General features: G+C 38.6%; 1 protein-coding gene across 1 annotated transcript in view; it reads right to left on the reverse strand.

Moving 5' to 3' along the window:
- Positions 1-18,106, reverse strand: part of LOC149312061 (bile acid receptor-like) — a 38,147-nt gene extending 20,041 nt beyond the window's left edge. The window contains exons 1-3 of the mRNA XM_089526785.1: positions 18,022-18,106; positions 9,891-10,253; positions 4,390-4,530 (exon numbers count right to left, since the gene is read on the reverse strand). Of these exons, the coding sequence (XP_089382911.1) occupies positions 4,390-4,530; positions 9,891-10,253; positions 18,022-18,106 (589 nt within the window). The remainder of the gene's footprint in view (positions 1-4,389; positions 4,531-9,890; positions 10,254-18,021) is intronic.
- Between the last annotated feature and the right edge of the window lie 1,534 nt (positions 18,107-19,640).

The following is a 19,640-nucleotide window of genomic DNA, read 5'->3' on the forward strand; positions in this document are numbered from 1 at the left end:
ATTGCTCTGCAATAAATACTGTATAGTATGTCAAGAGAAGATGTATATGAAACATAGAGCTTATACTACTGCTCCCAAAATCCTCCTGACAGCATAGGAAAGTCTGGGAGTTGTAGTCCAAGAAAGTAATTTTTCCAGAGCTTTGCTGAAATAGATAATCTACCATAAAAATAAATGTAGCATCTTTCATTGATTGGGTTCAGCTATATACCCCCCTTCACGTATTGTAGTGGTTATCACACTCACACATGGTGTATAAATGGGAACATATTTAAATTGTTGACTTATTAAAAAGTGTATGGCACTTTTTTTGCAATAGGGGCCTTTCAAGCTGCTTAACAAAATGCCTTTAAAATATGAGCACAATAAAAATATAAAACAGCAATCTGATGTCCTTAAATAGCCAGAAAGGCAAGCCATAACAGCAACCCAAGACAAAAGAAACTAAATCAGTTTGCCCACTAATAGCGGCTAATATGGCAAACTTTGCCTGGTGTTTTTACAATAATAATGAAGATACTAGATAGACTTTCCTTTGAAGTTCCATAACTGAAGTGCAACCACCAAAAACTTTCTTTCTAATCTTGGGGGAAAACACACGGACAGGATACCACAGGCCAACCTGCCACCACAGGTATCCTGAAAGCACAGAAAACTTTCTGTCTTCCTAATCCTGGGGGGAAAGCACATGGGCAGGATACCATAGGCCAACCCTATGGTATCCTGCCCATGGATCTGTCCCATTCCTGCTCCCGGCATTCATCTAGGTTGGCATGGCTATGGGCAGGTGTTCAGATGAACGTGTGCCAACACGCCATGTAACCACCATTACTGTCGCTACCTTGCCTGTCACCACCAATGCCATTCTCTGTGAAGGCCCCACCACAGCCCATAAGTACAGAAATGTGGCACCTGGCTTCACCCACATGTCCAGGCGTCCCCTTTGGACATCACAGGCCACAGCGAGGGCCTCCACAGAGAACGGTGGCAGTGGTGGTAGATAAGGGGGTTGTCATGGTGGAGTTTCTGGGAAACTCTGCTGCCTGCAAACAGCTGGTCTTTATAGATCAAGCTAAGGACTGGTTGGGCCAGGCTAGGGGCGGATCAGCTGGAATGGCATCTGGTCTTTGTGTCCCTGGCCCAGGGCTGTTGTCTTGGTATCTAAACTGTACAACACCAAGCCGGAGGGAACATGGACCTTTGGGCCCACGCATACAACTCCAGTGTCAGACGAGGACACCCAAAGAAAGAAAAGAGCTGTGCAGGATTCAGTTGATTCTGCACAGCTCTTTTCCTTCTTTGAGTGTCTGTCTATCTGAGCACTCTGTTCCCACAGGGGCTACCAGTTGAAATACTGATGGGAAATCAACAAGTAAAACATGCACACAACAGCACCATCTTATTTATGTACCAATTCAACTGGTAGTCAAGACCCATTGCATCAAGCTGTCTCTGATACTTATTTGGTGGCTGTCAGGAGAACGTGTATTTCCACAATTTCCATATCTTTCTCCAAGCACTGTACAATTTCTGCAATAATGAGTGATGGCTAGTTATTGCAAAAACTGTAAAATCTGTGCCATTTTCAATAGAAAATAAAAACAAATGACATTGGCCATCTTTATTCAAAAAAGTAATGGATTATGAATAAGATTGTTACTTTTAACACATTGTTTTCAAGCTTTGAATCTTTCCTTGTGAGACAGTTGCTCCGGGCCATTGATCATACAGTTGTCTACTCTCCAAAGCTTTGCCTGAATTAAAATATCCTGCTTTTGAAGTCTGTTGTCTAGAACTCAACATTGAATTCTAGATATAGAATTGGTCAAATCAAACATGTCTATAAATGCATCATAATATTGCCAGTTTTGTTTTTAATAAATGGCCACAATCTGGTCTTCTCTATAAAGTGTGAAAGGGAATTTTCTAAATCAGCTTCTTTGAATTAATTTCTGGTGAGAAGTTGAATTTTGCATGCACAGAAAGAATGGCAGAATATATTTATCTGCCTATGGCACATTATGACCCAGGAGGACCTAAGTAAGTAAGGCCATAAATACCAATAAGATTGTGCTTCTCTCTCTCTCTCTTTGCATTATAGCAAAATTGCACTGCAGCACCGCATTATGAGTAAATGAAGCAAAGTCCAAGGTAATGTTAATTTCAAAGAAACCATTTCACTTAAAGTCAATCTACAAATAGGACTTTCAAGTTTAACCACTCTTAGTTAACCTTGAGGTTTTTTTAAAAAAAAACAGAGAGAGAAAGAGAGAGAGAGAGAGAGAGAGAGAGAAACTTATAGTACCACTCCTTATTTGGTGGTTGTTAGGCAAACAGTTTGCAACATGTCCTCGTTGCTGGACTTTACAAGAACATGCTTATGTTTAAATGATGAGTTATCTGAGCCTCACAGTAACAAAGTACAGGTATCCATTGCAGAGGAAAATTCAAGTAGCAGCACCTATTATTGGCCTTTGTTTCTCACCTGGTTTAAAAGTTTCCATTTGCAGTATCCTTGGTCAGTATTGCTTACAATGACCTATTTTTTCTCTGTTTATGCTATTATTAGCCATCAGGAGAATGGCGGACCTCAAAACTCTCCTTTCTACCTCCTCTCATTGTCGCTCAGGTATACAGCTGGAACTGTTGTTGTGCAAAGTCTCTCTCTGTGTGTATGTGTGTACAATATCTAAAGATTCACTGAGTGTTCTCATCACTTTGGCAGCATGATTTGTTTGTGCCTTTAGGCAATGGGTGGAAGTGGGGCCTATCTCAAGATCTCTGTGGTCTGCTAAATTTACAGAATGAAAGATTAATTATACAGCGTTATAATTTTTGCATGAATTTCAAACACTGACAGACATAGGCTGTTGTTTTTCACAAAGCCTAACAGCTAATATAGCACCTCATGATCAGATTGGAGGATAGAAGTATATTAAAAACCCAGAGTAGATTAATTTCCGGTATGAAGCTAAATTGGTACAACACTACAGTTATGCTAAAATGATTGGAACCATCAACAGGGAAGACAAAACACAGCCTTCATCCTACTCCTGATCTTTCCAAATAGAAGCAAATGCCAAGAATTGAAGTTTAAAATGAAGTACAGCTATAACTCTCATGCCATAATTAGTTAAGTTAACACAGTATTAAGACTCCAAGAACCCAACCACACATTATGTTTAAGATCTGCAACTACCCATTCAGTTGTTGTTTTTTAAATACAGGATTGCAGGATCAGGGAAGTCCTGATGGCAAATGAAGCTTAGGGTGATTATTATATTATTAATGTATAGATCACTTTTCACCCAATCCAAAATGCCTGACAACATATTTAAAAATAATACAGATTAAAACTATACAAAGTGATTAATAAAGGTATAAATAAAAGAGTAATTTCAAAAGCAATTAATTTATAAAGTTAAAGCATTAAACATGAACATGCCAGAGAAAGAAAGGGATACCCAAACCTGTTACACCTGTGCTTTCATTCATTTTTCTCAAGTGCAGTTCTGATTATTGTTTCTACCTATACATACATCGCTTTATATCCTACAGGATGGGTAAGTGAAAAAGCTTTCATGACTGAGCTTTCCTCAATATTGATGTGCTATGTCTTCTGTCATTAGAAATCTGCTTTTCTAGATTATTTAGAAATGACTAAATTCTGCTAACTTCTTTCTTTATCTTATCTTTCATATACATATAGTTCCTTTTAAAGTGGTGTGAAGCTCAGCGGTAGAGCATGCAAAGTTGTGGGTACAGTCTCTAGGATAACCAGATATGTGGAACCTTGGATGACTTCTACCTCTGAGAGAAATTAAATAATGCTGCATTATCAGGTCCAATGGTTTAATTAAGAATATGATTCCTTCCTATCTTTAATAGTGACATATTTGCTAGACATTGTGAAGAGCTGTTCAGTTCAATATAAATAAAACATCTAGATTCTGATTTCTTCATTTTTACGTTTTTGTTGTTATTTACAAGCTTGGATGATCCTGAGATAACATCTTACATTATAATAATAATGTTTAGCTCTATTTCACAGGCTATTTTAGATTTAGCAGCTTTTTACCAACTTGTTCAAGTACAAACCATAGGTGCATCCAGATGACTAACAACACCAGAAAGTCTCAGATTTTGTTCCTGTTCTTTCCGATTTTGGAGATCCATACACATTATATTTATCCCCAAATATTTTCTGTCAACTATAAGTACAATCAGAGACTTTTTTTTATACCAGCTCCCCAGTGAAGTTTATAACAATCTAGTATAAAATTGGAGTAAATAGGAATGAAATTCGAGACTTTTCAGTCAATTTGATTGTACTCACAGACTGCTCAATTTAAATGAATAGTTATGAGATAGAAAGATCTGTATACATACACTCAGCCAGCATCCCTACTTCCTTGCACTTCTGAAGACGACACATCTGACACTTTCTCCTCATATACATGTCCATTTCACAGTTTCCTCCATTTTTACACTTATACACAGCATTTTTGGTGATACTTCTTCTGAAGAATCCTGGTGAACAAACAGGAGGAAAGCAGAATGAGAATTCAGTGTAAAACTAGTTTTTTTTAAAATGAATACTGCCATGAATCAAATAATATTAAACGATCTTTAATTATTTCACTTTCTTTTGACCCAAGAATAAGAATGCTGATTTAACGGATGCTGACTTTGACACCAAGCAATTAATATTACATCATATCAACCCATCCACAGTTCCATTAAAATACACAAAACCAGATTCCTGCTTGATCATTTATACCAAAAGAGACTTTGTTTTTCCATAGTGTATGCAGAGATTGAGTTCCTCAATTTAAATGTTTGAGGAAGCTCCACATGCACACATGTTCAAGTAGCTGACAAATGTGTGTATATCAGGAAAAGCCTGAACATCTGGAATATATTTATAAAAGGGAGATAGATCATTAAGCAAGAAATTGAAATAGAAGAAATGCAATAAATATGTGATTGCTGCAATTCAGTTATTGGAGATCAACCCCATAAGCACACAAGGAATCTTTCTCCTGAGTGATTTAGGCTAAACCAAAAAAGTAGATCTTACTACTGAATTGTGATCTTCATGCCAATAAGGTGATTTGGAAGCCTGCTTCTCAACTGCTCCAAACTTATACGTTTTCATGGCTGAGTGCTCCAAACAAAATCCAGTTTAATTCACTGACCATACTCAAATCAAAGACATCAGTGAGGTAAGGGAGGGAAGAGGAAAAATACTTGCTAGGCAAAACTAAGTAGTTCTAAAAAAATAAAAATAAACTTGCATTATCTGTAACTTGCCTGTTTTAGTAAGTGATGATTCTGGGTCACACTAATGCCTCAACAAATAAAACTATTATTGAGATCCAGTGTAGATCACAGATTAGAGTGCTGGGCTGGTATCTGGAAGATCACAGTTGAGGAACCCACTTGGCCCTGGAACTGATTAGGTAACCTTGGTCTGTCATCTTCTCTCTTTAGGGTTATTGTGTGGATAAAATAGTGTGTAAGAGAAGTATCAATGTATATGTAGTTTGTTGGAAGAAAGGTAAAGGTTTAAACGCAGAAAATTAATACTAATACTAAGGATGATGATATAATAATAATAATAATAATAATAATATATAAAAAAAGAAGTCTACCATATTAGAATGCAGATACTGTAAGACACCGGAGAAATCTCATACCAGATTATCCTCTGGTCCTTCAGTGCCACAGGCTCTGGATGAGCCTTGATGGTTTAAGGTGCTGAAATTCACAGAATCACCATAAATTGACAGGTGACTTGAAGGCACATACACACACACAGGCTATAGTTCCCAACTAATACAGGTTGAATATCCCTTATCCAGAATTCCAAAATCCTAAATTCTGCATAGGTGGTTAGATAAGGGAGACTCAACCTATAGTAACCTGAATATTGTCAACTGACCTTGAAGGCTGATAGCTTCCTACTAAACCTTTTATAAAGCCATCATATCCAAGTTAGCTTTACTGTCAGAGGAACTCATCCCACTTACTAGCAACATTTGACTGCCTTGCCATTGTTACTCCAAAATTCCCTTTTAAGAAAACCTTCAGTCACCCCCCTCTCACTGAAGCTTTTAGTCTATGAAGTGTTTAGTGTATTTTAAGGTCTTCTCCCCTTGCTTTAAAATTGTGTTGTTTCTTCTTGATCTTGGATAATAAAACAGACTTCAGTCATTTGGATAGTTTTAAGTCTCTAAATAAATAAACTCAAGACCATTACTGAAATAAAACAAAGTTTGGATGAAATGTAAGAACACAAGGATTGCTCAGAAGAGATCCTACAGTATCCATTTTTCCCAGCATTCTTTCTCCTTGTAAAAAGCTTGGTCACAAGGAATTTAAACTTTATTGTTCCTCTGCAATAATAAAAATGCATTTGCATGGAATTTATATTAGCAACTCTACAGTAAATCCATTTATAATTCTTGGTTTGAGCATGTTTCTCACTTAAAGTAGCTAAATCGACAGTTTTCCTTTCAGAATAATAAAGCTGCATCTTTTATCACCAAAATGGCCAGTTTTTTATGTTCATTGGACGTTGCATCTAAATTGTGTTGTGTACAGTCTCCATTCAAATATATTTGAGTGACACAGACAGAACTCTTTTGAATTGCAAATTATTTGGTGCTTTCACTCAGAGCCACATATTTGCTATTCCATGTTTCTGGAGGCATTTCATATGATTTCCAGAGTAAGGAAAGGACAGAGTTAAGTTTAAAGCTCATTTAAACTTAACTTCTGCTGGAAGAAAACAATTTACTTCTTTAAAAATCTGTTTAACATAAAAACTAAACTATGGCCCGGAACAGAAGGGCCTTTGCGGCACCCTCGTCGTGCGTGAGGGTTGCCTGGTGGGCGGAGTGCCCACACGCCCGGAAACCCTAGCAAGTGATGAGTATGGCGCAGCTGCGGCACGCCCACCAGATGGGCCGCTTAACAATGATGTCGCACCTGCGCCGCTTCCAAATGGGGCGGCGCAGCTGTGATGTCATCGCGACGTATCTGGTGCTTTGTTGCATCGCAGCAGCCCAGAAAAAGGAGCTGCTTCCAGGCGCTCCTTTTTTGCTCCACAGCAGCACCGTGCAATTTGGTTGCTGCGATGCTCCTGCAGACCAAAGAGAGGCGCCAGAGAGGTCACTCTTTTTGGCGCTCTGTACCACGCCTATGATATTTAAAAGTCCAACTAAACTATAATATTTAAAAGCCCAGACAAATCTTTTCTCTTTCTTTGATAAAATTACCAGCTTGGTAGATGAAGGGAATGCTGTGGATATAGTATACAGTATCTTGATTTCAGTAAGGCCTTTGACAAAGTTTCCTATGAGATTCTTGCAAACAAGCTTGTAAAATGTGGACTAGACAAGGCAACTGTTACATGGATTTGTAATTGGTTGACTGGCCGAACCCAAAGGGTGCTCAACAATGGCTCCCTTTCATCCTGGAGAGAAGTGACCAGTGGGGTCCCACAGGGCTCTGTCCTGGGCCCAGTGCTATTCAACATCTTTATCAGTGACTTGGATGACAGAATTGGGGTATACTTATCAAATTTGCACATGACACCAAATTAGGAGGAGTAGCTAATACTCCAAAGGACAGGATCAAATTTCAAAACGACCTGAATAGACTAGAAAGCTGGGCCAAAGCTAACAAAATGAAATTCAACACGGAGAAATGTAAGGTACTACACTTAGGGAGGAAAAATAAACTGCACAGATATAGGATGATGGAGGACACCTGGCTGAATATGGATGACTTATACGTATGAAAGAGATCTAGGATCCAAGTAGACCACAAGTTGAACATGAGTAAACCATGCGATGCGGCAGCTAAAAAGGCCAATGCGATATTAGGCTGCATCAATAGAAGCATAGTGCCACTCTATTCTAATAGGACATTGAGAAACTGGAGCCATATGTCCAAAGGAGGGAGGCTAAAATGGTGAAGCTGGAGAAGAGAAGGTTAAGAGATGACATGAGAGCCCAGTTTAAATACTTGAAGGGGTGTCATATTGAGGAGGGAGGAAGCCTGTTTTTTTTTACCAATATCAAGGAATGGATGAACCTTATTTTCAAATATCAGTGCTCTTAGAATATAGTGAATGTTCTTTTATGTTTCTAAATGTTCCATATGGTATAGTACAAGTGTCATAGTTCCAAAGCAACCCTTACTTCTTGACATTTAGATAGTCACACTGAGAAGCTAGTTGCTACCAAAACACATCTCTTGTCATCCCTCAGACATAACATTGGAAGGGTGACAAAAATCATAGGACACCAGTCTAACAAAGCTTTACTGTTGTGATTTGAAGCTTGTAACGCAATAGTCTGCTGAAGAAGACTTCTCTAGCTATCAGCGTCAGTATAACTATCCCTGTTATTTTGTTTCCATTCCTTTAATCCTGGTCCTTGGAATAATGAAGGCTAATTATACCTGCTTCTTTTCTGAGATCAATAAAATTCCTTCTGGGAATTGATGTCTTGTCTACTGAAAAAAGTAAAGACCTTGCAGGTGAATTTTAAATATGTGCACATTATTTAATTTTTTAACAGAGTACAAAAAATGTAAAGGAGACACAGAGATTGAAATATTGGAAGATTGTTGAATAAAATAACTTTTATTTACAGTGCAAAAGGCTTTTGTAGTACAGTGGTCCCCAAACTTTGATGTTAGAAGGGAGCTCCTGGACATGTGGGTATAGTCAGGCACCCCGCTACTGGATTTACTGGCTGCGGCAGCAGCAGTAGGTAAGGAGCATGCTGCGATGGATCCATAGCATGGCAGCAGGCAGGCATGTGAACACCTGCACATTACTGCACCGGCCCTGAGGCTGACCTGGGTGGAAACCACAAGCAGGATACCACAGGGTTGGCCCATGGTATTCTGCCTGTCTGTTTAAGCCCTAAATCTGCTTAATCACATGCATGGTGTAAAGTGCCTGCAGACAGACATTTATACCAACAAATGAGCAGATTGTGTGTCTGAACAGCAATAAAATGCAAAATTTGTGTATACAGTGATTAAGGGGCATGCTTAGTTTTAAAAGTACTCCCATCTTTAGTCCACAAAAGTGTATGCTACCAACTTCTTTCTCTCAGGGTCAAAGGTGCTTACAAAATCTCTTTGCATACTGATCCAGTCTAACACAGCTATGCCTTTGGATTTTATTCACCCTCTTCCAAAAAAGCTCAGGACAGCATCAATTGCTTCCTCCCCATTTATCCTAAGATAAAGCCTGAGAAGCTGGTTAAATTAAAAGACTGCAAAGCTTTGTTGTTAGGATTTGAAACTAAGCCCAACCAGTATAATTTATAGTGTCTTTTTTCATCTGCTTTATCAAGCAAAGCTCCCCTAGACACATCCATATCTGACTCCCAGTTAGGGAAAATGTGGATCGCATGCAATTCCATTCTGATTAATTAATGAGGGCTGCCTCCATCAGCAATTCTTTGTCTAAACACATACACATTTCTAAAGTACTTTAACATTTGTATACTGTTTTAATTATTTCTCATTGTTTTAAATTTGACTTTTTCTAAACTGTTTTCAATTTGTTTTACCTGTACATCACCCTGAGATTCTGTGATATAGACACTGTGATTTATTTCTGTTTCTGTTTTTAAGGGAATAAATAAATATATTTTTCTAACTAGCAAATATCTCTACCACACAGTTCCTTTGGTTGACTTGGCTGCATTCAAAAAGGTTTTTAGGTCTTTTATATTAGGCCTTTACAAGCCAGATAAATGGGACCGGAAGCAAGCAAAATTTAAACAATAACTGTTTTTGGCTAAATTAATGAAATATACAAATACCCTATTGCTCCAGTTTCTCCCATTTATTTGCCCTACCTTTGCAGCCCTCACAGGTAAGAGCGTTGTAATGGTACCCAGAGGCCTTGTCACCACAGACAACACACAACTCTTCGCCTTTCATTCTTCCTGAGGAAATCCCCATCCGAGACTTCTTGGCTACAGCCGTGCTTCCTAGGTCTGGCTCCTTGGTGTAGAAGTTATCAGAAGGCATTTTTCTGAACTCATACATGATAGGGGAGTACCATTCCTCAGGCTGTTGGGGATAGAAACCAAGGCTAGAGTAATAAGGTGGTGAAGCGAGTGGAGGCTGTGCTGCAGGAAAGGGTACATGGTTGTACTGTGAATAAGCTGACACATCAGAATCTTGCACTGGAGAAGTCATTGGTTCTGGAAGGACACCTAGAGAATAACACAAATTTCCTATTAATATTGCCACTAGAACATGAAAAACATCATTTTAAGTTTTCACTGTCATTTTGCTACTACCCTTTTGTGTAGGACAAATGAGGACCAAAAGTGCTGCCTTTGGGCCAATCCAGGGATGTGGTGTTCAGATGACGCACACCCCTGGATCAGTCCAAAGTTGCGCCGCGGCTGCCTAAGGCGGCCCAAACCCAGCCACAAAAGGAGCACAAAAAAGTGCCCTTGCCAATGGTTTGTTACGGACTGTGGCAGCAACCAGCCTGAGGACCACGGCATCTGGTCACCATGGTCCCATGGCTGAATGGAGAGTGGCCAGTGCTGGAGCAGCCAGAGACTGCTCCAGGCTGCCAGTCTGCTTGACCCCACAGTTTTGCAATAAATGGGTGCACCTTTGAGAAACATACTTTTTATTCCTTTTAAATAATTCTGTATGTCTATCTGGCATCTAGGCCAGAGGTATGTGAGGTATTTCCCAATACTGTTTTTGTTTCTCTCAAATGATTTACAATCAGTTCAACATTTCATTTGGAAACAACAACACAAAGCTGTATTATCTCCAGTTTTGGAAAGTACTGCAACACAGTAGAAGATGATGTAAATTGGTCCTGAATTGAACTAATACTAATAAATACTAGTATTACCAGAACTACTACCACTATATTTATATGCACTTTTTCACAAAAGGAGGATTCACAGTGGCTTTCAGAAATTGAACAAATCAAGGTAATAGCATATGCAAAGACATACCATAACTCTTCCCGTTGCTTATTCTAGTAACCAGAACTTACTCCAGAAAGGTCACAAGAATATCATTAACTGCCTTTACAAATGTAAAGTTCTTTTCCAGTCCTTAGTATTTGCATCATTTTTGTGTCAGTCTCTTTTATTCCATCTGAGTGAAACTCTATCATTTCTCAGAGAATACCTTATTGTGAAGCATCTGCCACATTCTTAGCCATCTTTATTTTGCCTTCTCTTTCACATTTGCCTTTCTCCTCCTTCACTCCTGGATCTTATCTAAGACCTAATATCTTATCTTAGAACTCAAACTCATTGTTAACAGGCTATATGACATCAATATATTCATCTGCAATTGAGAGCATTATGAAAGGAAAGAAGGAGTCTTGTCTTATCTTTAAGACTAACCAATTTATTTCAAAATAAAATTTTGTGGATTCTGGTCCACCTCTTCAGATAAAACAAAATGTTTTTTTCTGAAACTAATTACTTTGTGTTAAATACACCTTCCTTTTTTAATCATGTAACAGACTAACATTATATTTTTACTTATTTAATATATTTAAGTAAATAAACAACATGGCTTTCTATCCGAAAATGGGAACATTATTGTGAAGGCATCACATCTATATAAAACATTTCCCCCACTCTCTCCCCCATCTCTCTGTTAATCATACGCTTTCTTTCTTACACACAAAATCATGTGGAAACTGCCATACTTGACAGGAGGAGCGGTTTAGTAGAACAAGGTGGTTATTCCATGCTCACACATGGTATACCAATGGATTAAAATACATCTGTTGTTCTTGGATTAGGCAATATCTTCTCCCCTAAATCATTTTGGTTAGCAACCTGGGTTTGCAGCTTGGCTCTTTTACGGCTGCGTCTACACTGCAGAAATAATCCCGGCTGACACTACTTTAAGTGCCTTCTCTGTCAGTGAGCTCTGGTGCCACGACAAATTGCAATTCCCAGAATTCCACAGCATTGAGCCATGGCAGTTAAAGTGGTGTCAACCTGGATTATTTCTGCAATGTGGATGCAGCCAATTGTGTGATATTACAAAACTATTAGCTATTTTTAACCCTATCTGGCATAAATTGTCTAATCCTTTTCATCACCATCAGATCTGGTAACAATAGCCCTGCAGTAGTGACACCTACAATTTAAATATGTTCTGTGTAGTGATGTTGTGGGAATTCAAAGTGTGACCATCCCTACTTGAATAATCAGAATCAGATTTAAGACTGGCTGTTCCTACTTTGATTATAGACAAACTCCTCTTCACATCTCCCTTTGCCTCAAAGGCGGTAATTAAAACTAACCTGGGAAAAGACAGAGACAGGATGAGATCTTGCTCCATCTCTTCCTGATCAGTGCTAAGTTTTTTTAGGTACCGTAGAAATTGGTTGGGGCAACAGCATTGGATTTTCAAGTCTTTGAATGATCACATACTGAAAAAGGACCTCAAAGTGTTTAGTTGGAACATTCCTTTAGACAAAATGGGAAGGTGAACATCCTTAATGTTGTGAAGAAGTAATGTGTTGTTCTGTTGTGAGGTGCCCCAAATTAATATTTCCTTTGTCAATGCAAATACAATGCAAAAACTGGAGTGAGGAGACCAATTTAGGGCATGGTGTAGCACAATTTTATAGCAAAATTCAAGACAGAAGTGATAATTTGTCTCTGTTGTTAGTAATTAATTCCTTTTCTGTTTTGATCTACTCTAATTACTTATCTTTTATTTGCTAAGGGAATTTTATTCATTTACATGTATTGATAATGTTGCCCTAAAGATTTCAGGGTAATTTTCAACAAGAGCCAAAATAACTGAAATATATATACATTTTATTTTGGTTTTATTGTTCCAATATTGTTGTCAGGCATCTTGGGGATTCTGTTGGAGGGCAAAGTGGGCTTTGCATGCTTTTAAATAAATAAATAAATATTTGAAGGACAAATGGAGCAAGTTATCTGGTTCTGTGGAGCTCAGAGCTCTCAGAAACCATCTTTCACTCCTACAGTATCACTTCTTTTTCCTCTCAATCTCGCCCCAGTTTTTCTTCTCTAAAATGGATGCTGGCTGCAGAAACAAACATGAATTCAAGTGACTAATTTGTTATAAAAAGTTTAGTCTCTATCTTGAGATCCTTCTAACCCAAATCTTGAAATATCCAGACATTGGCTATAGCGACTAGGGGATTCTGAGAGTTATAGTCCGTCCAAAAAATGTTCCTGTTCCAGCCTCTGTTCTAATCTAGTATTCTGTTCCCAAATTCCCCTGGAAGACTTATAATAAGTGCCTGATGACAATTGCCTTCCCTTATGACTTTTCTCCAATGTCTGGTATTGAGAGGTGTACTGCCCTTCTGCTAAAGTGATTTCATTTAGTTATCATGGCAAGCTATATAAAATCAATAAAGGAAGAGCTTTCATGGGCAGATGTGGGTAGAATTGGCAGATGGAACACTGGGTACATCGGAGTAGCTTGGCAGGGAGGATAGAGCTTGTAGCATCACTAGTTTTGGAAAGTACTGACTGCCATAGACTGTATATAATAAATTCCAATTATTGGATTATCACTGAGATCATCCTCATGGATCCTCATGAATTTATGAAGGATCATAAAGTGCTGCTGAGATTCATAAAACCACTGCTGCACTAGGTGGGCTTTGGCTTGCTTCTGCAAAGCTGATCTTATTCATGCTCATGATTGCCAGCCATATATTACTTTTGCTAAACTATTTTTTTTTAAAAAAACAACCCTAAAAATGTACCCTTGCTTTATAAATTTAGCACACTTCAGCACACCATAGTCATTCATAAGAATAAAAACCACCGCTATACTAGAGTAGTCAGTTCAGACCTGTACTATAGAAAAGCATATATATAGCCTACCACCACAAGCACAGAAGATGAGGAATCAAAGTAACCATGCTAGAAATTACTTTGGAGAGCAAGGGAAAGAACTATGCAAGCAAGCAAGAAAAAAAAAAAGCACAACAAACATATTTTTACTGAAAATGGTGTTAGATGCCTCAGTTCATAAACACCCACTTCTAGATATATTTCTACATAATTATAATAATCCTCCTTCTAATATTTAGAACCACAAGTGATCTGGGGAAGTGATCTTACCTTTTCCCCCCAGAGAGTGTCTAGGATATAGTTCCAGTAAAACTAGTGGTTTGTGGTGTTGCACTCTCCTACTTTCTTAACATCCCAGCACTTGACTCAGAAGTAAAAGGCTAAAACTTCCTCTAAGACCAGCCAAGCTGAAGAACACACTAGGCCAGAGGTTATACTGTTTACTGATTAACTTTATTGTGAGGTGTTCATTTGAAAAATGCCTGACAAAACAGGAAAGTAAAATTTCAATGCAATGCAACCTGAAGCACACCCAAGAATCCATGGACACAGACATTTGTGAAGGAGGAAAAGAGGTTCTGTCATGCCCACTGTGTTTATCCCGGACACACTGCCATAAGGATTCTATCTGGCACCAAGAAAGTCTGTGAGAATAACTGTCTGGCATGAGTAACTCTGCATTCTTCATTGCATTTTGTCTTGTTTTCAGATTTGGTTGGGCAGAGGAGGAGACTGCTCTTCACTGTAGTGTCAAAGCCAAGCAGCAAGAATCAAAGTATAAATGCAGAACAGGATGGGGATGTTTGTTCCTTCCTGTCCCAGATGATGATAGATCAAGAGCTTGTAAAACTTACTTTTTTGGATGTAACTCCCTGAATACCAAGACAATCATCTGCTTGTGGCCTACATGTTCAGCTCCCAATTACTCAAATTCACTGTGCAATGTGCAGATAAGCTGACAGCAGTTTGCAGAGAGACAGTGGAATATTATTTATACCACATATTTATTTCGGATATACAGATTATAAACTACATATTATTTCAGATATACAGATTGTAAAACCCCAGCTGAATAGTAGGCAATTGTTTGGATTGTCTTATTAGCTCCAAAGAGGAAATGTCAAAGGCGCTATCTGAGTATAGAAGAGGCTCAGGGGATACAGGATAACTTCCCTCCCTATCAAAGCCCCAGTCCAAATATTCTCCATCCCCCACGACATCTCATCTTTTCAGAAGAGAAAAGTACATTGGGACAACCAGTTATGGATCACTCATATGTATCTGAATGGTGAAAAACAATGCAAATTTTCTTTAAAAGCTTTGCCTGGAGGCAAAATATCATGTAGGGCTTAAAGGCCAATAAAAAAATAAGTACCAGTATAAATAATGCTAGAAAAGGACAGGGGGGAAAGGAAGCATGACAACAGGGCCCTGGACAGAGGTGGTAGGAAGAGTACACAAGTCACTTGAGGAGAGATAAAGCAACCTGAAAGAAGGATGGGTGAAGAATACATCAGGAAAGTCTAAGAAGGCAGTGGGAGAAGGACCTCAAGTAACAGCATTACATATTACAGTATTTTTACTGCTGCTTTTAAATTGGAAGGGCTTCTATTTTGCTGAATATTTGTGCCACTGAACAACATCATTTCTGAACCTAAAGCAGAGAAAGGGTGCACAAATTTAGCAATGCATCTGTTTATAAAATCCAACAGCTGCTCATTAATATCCCAATTTTGCCACAGGGTTTTGAGAAGAATATTTAATTATAGGGTGCCCTCAAATACAGTGAAGTAAGGAGAAATCATTGCAAGACCTTCCTATGAGCACATACAAAAAGTAGCTTGAATAGAATGGTGGAAAGGGTATTGGAAGGATGAATTTAGGAGGTCTGCATCTGTTTTCCATGGCTTTATTTTTATTCCCTTTTTAAAATGTGAGAACATCAGACATTTCCAAATGATATCCCTCCCGTCAGCTACAATTTCAAAAATTACCAATGTACATAATAGGTTTCATACACAAGAACAGATCTGCATGGAAAGAAACATGCTAGTTTTTTTTAATGCATGTGTTAATCTTTCTTGTATGCAGAATTCAGCTATAATTATGTAGCGATTATGAAGCCAAATAAAAAAACATAGCCAGGAATTCACAGTATAGAGGTAGTGGTACAAGTCATAGCTATGAAACCATTGTCTCTTTACCCCATCTTAGAGAACACTTGAGCATTTTGCTATGATTTGCATATTATATAGCAGTGATGTAGACTTGAGTCAATTGACTTGGACTCAAATCAGATTCAGGTTGCTTCAGTGACTCAGTTTGGGAGATTATCGCACCGCCTTTCATCCCAGCCTCAGGGCAGGCTGAAACTTTTGAAATTCTTCTAAGAAAGGTCTTACCGCATAACTTCGTGCCCAGTCCTTGGCCATCCTGTGCCCAACCTGTACTTCTCCTGTACTTCACTAAGAACAGATAACTCCCTTTCTTAGTTAAGTATGGGAGAAGTACAGATTGGGTACAGGATGGCCAAGATTGGGTCTGTGATGCCTCTGGACTGGGCAGTAAGACCCATTATGAAAAGAATTTCAAAAGCTTCAGCCTGCACTGAGGCTGGATGGAAAGGTGGTGCGATAATCTCCTTGGACTCAACTCGGCAATAAATGATATCCTAATAATCTGTGGAGAAGGGGCAGGCAACATCAGCAGTGGCATACTCCCAGGGCCATCATGCAGGATTATCTATCCATCTACTCCTACTTTAAGAGAACCAAAAACAATTGAAGAAGTCTGTGAAAGATGGCCATACATCACAGTAACAAGTAATGTGAAAAGATATAATGTTTTTTTTTAAAAATTCTAAAAATTATAGAGCATTCAGAACAACAGGAAGTATATATTTTTGTGTGAATTTATACAAGAGCTCTCTCGATTGATATCTGCTGATTTGAAGGAGTGTTGTGAAATACATGTAGGATAGTACCATTCCTACCTCAAAAGAATAGACTAATAAAAATCCAGTGCTGGGCCTTTCCAGTGATAACCTGAATCCACTGGAATTTAATTTCTGAACAAGAATTCATGAGACTCATCCACAAAAACTTTCTAAGTAGAGGTGAGTGAAGAAAATTAACCTTTAAAGATTTCCTACAGCTTTTAATAAAACGTCTTTTGAATATTTCTGGGATCTTTCAACTATATTTCTCCTATATTGTGCAACATCAAAACTTGAATCCTATTGTTAATCCCAACAAGAGTAAATCCATTGAATCAATGGGATTTAACTGTAATCAGTGAGTGTACTGTAATGCAACTATAGAATTCAGGCCAGAGTCTTGTAACATCTTAAAGATTAACACATTTATTACATCATAAGATTTCATGGAATGGAATGCACTCATCAGATGCACCATAATGATAAAAATCATTGTCACCTTTTTTTTTTACAGAATTCACAGGCTGAAATCAAATAGTGCTGATTCACTCATTTAAAAAAAAAGCAGACATTGTTCACAGAACAGATTTCGACTTCTCACATCCAAAGTCTCCTTTTCACACACTCCTCAAATTTGCTACAAAAGATTAAGGGTCCTCTGAAAAAATCTGAGTGAGAATGTGCAAGAGGAAATCCTATTTGAAAAGTAGAAATCCATCCTTATTAGCATTTCATCATGCCATCACTATCCTTTGTTATGTCCCATACTAATCAGTGACTTTATTATCTTTTGGGTCAAATCATCAGATTTGGTTGTTAGTGGTAATAAAACCTGCTTTCAGTCAAGTGAGATCAATGGCCCATATATCTCAGTACTGTCTACATTCATGGGCACCAGCTATCTAGGGTTTTAGGAAAGAATCTACCCCAGGCATGCATAGAAATACCAAGTTTTAGAATTTATTGTAGTTATATGTATAGTATGCACTTTGCTACTGAGCTGCAGTCTTTCATGTATTGATACATTTTGGCTTTACGGTGCCACTTTGAACATTATAATGAATACATATTCCAAGATAAAGTAAATTATAAGAATTAGCAAAGCCCAGGCATTTTCTATGATTTTACTAGGAAAATTTCAACATTTCTCTCAGTGCTATAGTCTAAGTTAGCATTTTGTTGTAAGTGTATTTTCTGATTTACCAAATAAAGGCGAAGCATCAGAAAGGGGAAATCCATCAGCTGAAGGTAGCTGTGAATGGCCTACTAGGCTCATCTCTGATGCCATAGGATATTGGTTGCTACAAATTAAGCCAAGTGTCAACAACCACCTGAAATGACAAAAAACAGATAAAGCAAGTTATTATATCTGCCTACAAATGGAGCAATCAGACACACACACACACCACCGGGAGATTGAAAGCCTGCAAAATGATTAAGCAAAATTGAACCACTGTTATGTAGTTGAGTCCCTATCAATTAGCGGTGTTAAATGATCAAGAAAATACACATAAAATGTAAGATAGCTATTGTAGTTGAGCACTCCCAAGGATACCAAAGGCTATATAAAGTTTATGCTATCCACATTTACTTGGAAGTAAGTTACAATGCACACGTGAAGAGGTCTTCTAAGGACAAAATTATGTTTCTTGAATCTTCACACTGTAGTATGACTGAATGTCAATGGATGGGAGAATTTGCCTTCCCACAAACTGTGCTCTCAAACTCTATGACAGCTGTTGTCATAGCTTGTCCTGTCCTCAGTGGTCCAGTGAAACACCTGTACTCTCTTTAAGAGTTATTTCACTGAGATAGAGGTAGAAAGAAAATAGGTCAAGGGAGCTTTCAGCAGCTGTTTTTACTTTGTGTGCTAAAGAAAAATCTGAAGGGTGGAAGTCCTACTACAGTATTGTGACTCAGAGTCTTCCTTGAAGTGAACAGTATCCACAGAATATGTGGGGTTTCCCCCCTGTAATGTATATATACACTGCATATGCTCTGGATCTGGTTTCTGTCAATACTTTAGGACATTGTTGGCTCAGATCTAAGTTACAGAATCATAGAGTTGGAAGGTATCCCAAGAGTTATCTAGTCCAACCTCTGCCAGGGCAAGAATCCAAAATAACACATTTCTGAGAAGTATCCATCTAACCTCTGCACTTTCCAATGAAAGAGTCAACCACTCTCCAAGGCAGTCCTCAGGGGCTGCATCTGCACTGCAGAAATAATCCAGGCTGACACCACTTTATCTGCCATGGCTCAGTGCTATGGAATTCTGGAATTGTAGTTTGTTGTAGCATCAGAGCTCCCTGGTAGAGAAGGCTAACTGTCTCACAAAACAACAATTCCCAGAATTCCATAGCACTAATCCATGATAGTTAAAGTGGTGTCAACCTGGATTACTTCTGCAGTGTAGATGCAGCCTGAGCGATTTTGTTGTGCACAATATAGGCACGGTACAGATCATGTAAAAGTGCTGTGCTGGCGCTGATGTTAGGTTTAGGGACCGCGCGGCAATCGCACGGGCCCTAAGCCTAATACATGCCAGCGGCACAATAATGGCAGCATCCTGTGTACACAGACGTTGCCATAATGATGTAATGAATGCATAGCATCTGCACGTCACACCACGCCAGTTATGTCACGAGTGTGCCAATGGCGCAGTCACAACATAACTATGGTGGTGCAAAAAGAACGTGATTTTTCCAGGTTCTTTTTACTCCAGAGAGAGGGTGCGTGGTTTGGGGGCTGCGCCGTCCCTCCAAAGTAAAACAGGTGCCTGAAGACCGCCATTTCGCGGAGGTCTGTACTAGGCCATAGGC

This window comes from Sceloporus occidentalis, unplaced genomic scaffold (assembly GCF_023333645.1).
Source record: "Sceloporus occidentalis isolate IW3139 unplaced genomic scaffold, rSceOcc1.0.p SCAF_5, whole genome shotgun sequence".
NCBI classification, from domain to species: Eukaryota; Metazoa; Chordata; class Lepidosauria; order Squamata; family Phrynosomatidae; genus Sceloporus; species Sceloporus occidentalis.